At 58.5% G+C, this 4,921-nt stretch overlaps 1 protein-coding gene across 1 annotated transcript; it reads right to left on the reverse strand.

Annotated features, from left to right (window-relative positions):
• Positions 1-281: 281 nt before the first annotated feature.
• On the reverse strand, positions 282-4,369 carry LOC121104644 (paired box protein Pax-1-like). Its single transcript, XM_040638653.1, is given in 5 exon segments — positions 282-934; positions 1,027-1,035; positions 1,397-1,435; positions 1,438-1,640; positions 4,194-4,369. Coding segments are annotated over 5 exon segments (1,080 nt in total).
• Positions 4,370-4,921: the final 552 nt, after the last annotated feature.

Here is a 4,921-nt window from a genome sequence, read left to right on the forward strand (position 1 = left end):
GCTGATAGGGTTTTGCATACTTTTTGCAAGAATGAAAAAGCGCAATTTCAGGCCTCCGAATTTGTGGTCGGCGATTGCTCTTCCATTTGGGAAATATTTTCCATATTTGTCATAAAAAGTTCAAGATGTCCGAGGACTCCCAAGACCCTCAGTCTCCCTGGCCAGCCCTGAACCCTCCCTTGAGCCAAATTCGGTCTGAGAAGGATGGCAAGTGTGACCCTTTACCCATATGCCCGCCCCCCCCCCACCTCCAATCTCCAATTCAACCCCTTCCAGGAACGCTACAGAGGGCCGCAAAACTGACCTGTTTGCTCCATAAACGTCCGAATACCCAGGATGTTGCTGACCGAGTGCGCCGAGGGCCATGAACGGGGTATGCTGACGTGGCCTGCAGTGCCCGGGACCCCGTGGTGGCTGCCCATCTTGGCGCCCGTAGGCGACACAGGGCTGGGGTAGGGATACTGGTAGATATGGTTGTAGGGCAGCGCCGGCTGCGGCGGCGGCTGCTTGCTCCCCTCATAGGGCCCGGGCTGCGCCAGGCTGCCAATCTTATTGCGCAGGATTCGGCTGATGGAGCTCACAGAGGGCACGTTGTACTTGTCGCAGACCCCGTCGGCGAGCAGCCGGTCGCGGATCTCCCAGGCAAAAATGCCAGGGTCGCCCTGCTTATAGTCCCGGATGTGCTTGACCACGTTGGGGGTAGTGACGCGGGGTTTGCTGCCCCCGATGGCCCCGGGCAGGATGGAGCCTGTCTCGTTGTAGCGCGCCAGAATCTTGCTCACACAGCCGTGGGATACGCGAAGCTGCCGGCTGATGTCACAGGGTCGGATGCCCAGCTGCGCCAGCTCCACGATGCGCAAACGGATGGCGTTGGGCAGTGGGCGGCCGTTGACGAACACGCCGCCCAGCTGGTTCACCTCGCCGTACGTCTGCTCTGCGGACGCGCCGGACGAGAGTAAATAGGAGGGAGAGAAAACACCGGCGGGTTAGCCAAGAAGGGTGGCCACAGCAAGCGAGGGGCCGCACCAGGCGCGCCTTGGAAGGTGATCGGCGGGCGGGTCCTCAGAATCTCGCAGTAAGAACAAACGGACCGGGTCCGGGCTCCAGGACTGGGCGCCCGCGTAGGGACTGAAGAGGGGGACGTCGCGCGCTTCAGCCCTGCGTGCCCTTTCTGGACTTTTGACGCGTCTAATTGGCACATCCCCTCCTGCGACACGCCGAACTCCCCCACCCCCAACCCCCGATGGCTTGGGGCGTGCGGAGAACGCGATTTGTCCGGGACCCGGGACCTGCTCTTCCAGGGAGGGCAGGCGAGAGGGAAGGGAGGCGCCGGGACCCAGCCGTCTCCGTCTGCCCGCCCTCACCCCCGCTTGCCGCTCGCCCCCTTACCCATAGCGCGGGCCAGCCAGCTGCCTGGCCCCGAGGCGGTCCGGGCTGGCCCGGCAGAGTCCGGAAGCTCGGCGCCGCCGCGCGGAAGAGGCATAGAGGGAGGGCGCAAGCAGTTGAGAAGCCGCAGCGGCCGGGCCGCGCGGCTGGAAACGCGCCGTGCGCCGCCCGCCAGCGCCAGCCGCTCCTCCCCGGGCTGGGCGCCGGCCGCCGGGCGTCTTCTCCAGGCGTGCTCTCCGCCCGCGACCCCAGACCTAGAGTGAACTTCATCCGATTAGGAGAAATTCGTCTGACCGGGAGGCTGCAGCGTGCAGGAGATCAATTTGACGTGTCCTCCACGTCAATCTCGCATCACGCCGGAGACGCTCGAGTTGGCAGCTCATTGGTTCCCGTCACTGCACCCCGGCGCCCCCCTCCCGGGCCTGAAACTCTACCCCCTCCTCCAGCTCTCCTCCCCCCTCGGCCCTCCTCTGCAACCCATCCCCCTACACACACACACACACACACACACACACACGCTAACCCCAGTCGGACCTGGGACCTTCCACTCTTTGGCTCCCCTCAAAGCCCCTTACGCCTCCACTTTTGAGAATGATGGGGTAGGCGTTCCAAACTTATGAGTATTTGTTAGTACTACTATTAGTACTAGCACTAGTTTTGGTTTTAGTATTACGACTTCCACTAACATTTCCACTAAGATAGCAGAGTGTAAAAGTTGATCATTGCAAGGTCGTTAGTGCATGGCTGCCTCTACGGCCTGGTTCCCCCAGTAGGGCATGGGAAGAGTCGTGCCAGTGCTCCAGCTCCGGGCAAGGGTGCGTTGTGGTGAGCGTTCAGCGTAGTAGTGCAGGGTGCTTGTTGGGGAGAGTGATTTGTGGTTGAGCAGACTCCTGTGTGTCTCATTTCCGGACAGCACCCCAAACCTGATCTCAGGGAAATCTTTAAAATATATAATTGCCACCCACTCCACTAGGGTAGTGGTGTGATTTCAGTGATGTGAAAAGGGTACATTCTAGATTCTGTCTCTCTGCGGACAGTTCCACTCACCCTCACGCATTTCTGATAGGTGGCACAGGATGCAAGTCGGAAAGTAATTGTGAACTGCTGTGCCCAGGAACAGGGATCCTTTAGTCTGCAGACCCCAGGCTTGTCCTGGTAGTTTGGCCTGTGGGAGGTTGCCCACCATAGCTTCCCTTCTAGGCCTGAAGGATTGTTCCTTTCATCTAGGCCAGGAACCCCACATCCTTGCCTGCCCATGTGACCTAGCCTCATCTTTCACCCAGCAACCGAGGCTTCAGGGGTCCTCGTTAAGTCACTGAATGGTCCTTTCGCCCTTATTCGTAGGGGGGCTTGCACAACCCCGAACTCTTTGGCCTTAGCATTACCCGTCAACTCTTCTCCATTTCTAACTGCGTCAATGCCCAGTTCTGAACTTCCCAGTCTGTGTTGCCAACCATGGCAGTCCCAGAGGGAGTCATGCAGAGAGATCCAAGAAATAGCAGTTGTGGAGCGAGAAACCTCCTGGTTCTGCACCGAACTGACAAGAGGAAGCTGGGACCTGGGAGTTCTGAGCTTGGGGTCAGTGAGCGTTCAGTTCTCAGGATTCCCAGCTCTCCTCAGGAGACAAGAAGATTCCCCTGTCCTCCGTCCCCAAAGATTCTAGAGCTTGGGAGCCTGCGGAGAGCTGCATTCTGAGCCCGAGCAGTGACGCTTCCGGAGCCACACATGGACCTGACCAGCGCAGCCAAAGGAACAGCGGCGATCCTCTTACCCTCCGCTACCGGACCAAAGAGCATCCAGCAGCTCCTAATCAACCACCTGTCGAAATGTGTCAATTAGGAGAGTCTGCACCATATACCCTGGGCTCTCCGGACAGAGAGTGAGGGGCGCAGGCAAGAATTATCCCTGGAAAAGGAAAACCCAGGTTCAAAAGAGGTGAGGACTCTCCCCTCCGGCTGCACAAAACATAGTGCAGCCTTTGGCTCTGGGAGTTTCAGAGAGGCCACAGGGACGGGGAAGAGAACAGTCAGCACTCTGGTGAGAGGTGGGTAGGGTGGAACTACTTGGAATCCTAAGCCTGTTCACGACTGTGCAGGGTCGGGTTACCGAATCGGGGAAGGGGGAGGTTTGGATTAAGGCAAGCGCACAAAGCGAGGAGTTCTGCAAGGGCATGGAACAGAGAACTGAGCACACACGGGATTCAGAGGGTTCAGAGGCTGCAGGGAGTGGCATGCTCACTGCCCCCCCCCACTTAGTTCTCGCCAGGTAGTTTGGATCCTGTTAGCCTCTGATCTAGATTTTCATTGCCTGGATTTCAAGTCGGGTGCTGGAAACCAAAAACATTGGTTCCTAGACCTGGGAACCACAGCATCCATAACCCAGTGCACCCCAAAGACCAGGTGAAGCAGCTAAAGCCATTTTTTTCTCCTGTAGGAGAGGAGTCAACGCTCAGAGAAGAGCAAATAAAGTCAGAGGTGCCACAGTGAGAGCTGGTTCGCAACTGCCCTATCAGGGAACCATCACCCCACCTCTGCTAGCAGAGCTCTGGGGGCTGGCAAGGAGCCGCAAGGAGGTGCAGTCCAGGCAAGCATCTTCGGCTCATTCCCCTGGGCAAAGGCCGTCGGGGCTGGGGGAAATGGTTGGAGGATTGGGCCCGGGAGTTCTTTATGGTGTCAGAGCCCGCCGGCCCTCACTTCACATTCCTCATCTCCCTACCACCCCACCCCTCCAGCAGCCAGCTGCTTGCTGCTAGGACCACACAGCGCTAGTCACAGCCTGCTCACAGCCCGGCCCCCGAAAAAGCTTACAGTTTGTCGCCCCCTGTCGGCCTCCGGCTGGACTCTGCAGGTTTCCGCGGCGGGCTGGGCTGGGGGCGAGGTGGTCCAAAGGTGGGATTGGCGAAGAAAAGGAAGGAAAGGAAAAGTCTCCTCCACTTCCCTTGGATGCAGCTTGGTCCCCTGCACGACCAAAGGGACGACAGCATGGTCGGCGCTGAGCCCGCAGAGGTGAAAAAAGAAGAAGAAGAAGAAGAAGAAGAAGAAGAAGAAGAAGAAAGTCTCAGTTCCATGTGTATGTATGTGTGTGCCGGGCTGGGTTTGGCTTGGTTGTTTGGAGCGCCCCGGGCGCAGCCTACAACCAAGGGAAGAACGGTTCCCAGGGGCGCGGGAGCTGCCGAGCTAAGAGCGCGCGCCGGGACCTGTGATTTGACGGGTCCAGCTAGGACTGGACGTCCTAAGGGGCGAAGGACGGATTCGAGGGTACCTGACTGGCCTCGGGAACTGACCCAGATTTCCCAAGGCAGAGAGAAAGGAGAGGCAGACTCCGTGCCCAAATCGTAAGTTAAAGATGTGGCAGGAAGAGAGTGCCTGCCCCCCGGAGGACTGGAAGCTGGCGGCGGCAGGAAGGGTCGTTCAGGGTCATCCCTGGAGTGACGGTCACGCCTACTTTATATTTCCTGCGTCGCTTTAATTTTTGGTGGGACTCTCTCAGGGAACCGTTTGGGTGCAAACGAAACATGCCACTCGCAATAGGCCAG

The sequence above is a fragment of the Ursus maritimus genome, unplaced genomic scaffold (assembly GCF_017311325.1).
Source record: "Ursus maritimus isolate PB19 unplaced genomic scaffold, ASM1731132v1 scaffold_22, whole genome shotgun sequence".
Classification (NCBI taxonomy): domain Eukaryota; kingdom Metazoa; phylum Chordata; class Mammalia; order Carnivora; family Ursidae; genus Ursus; species Ursus maritimus.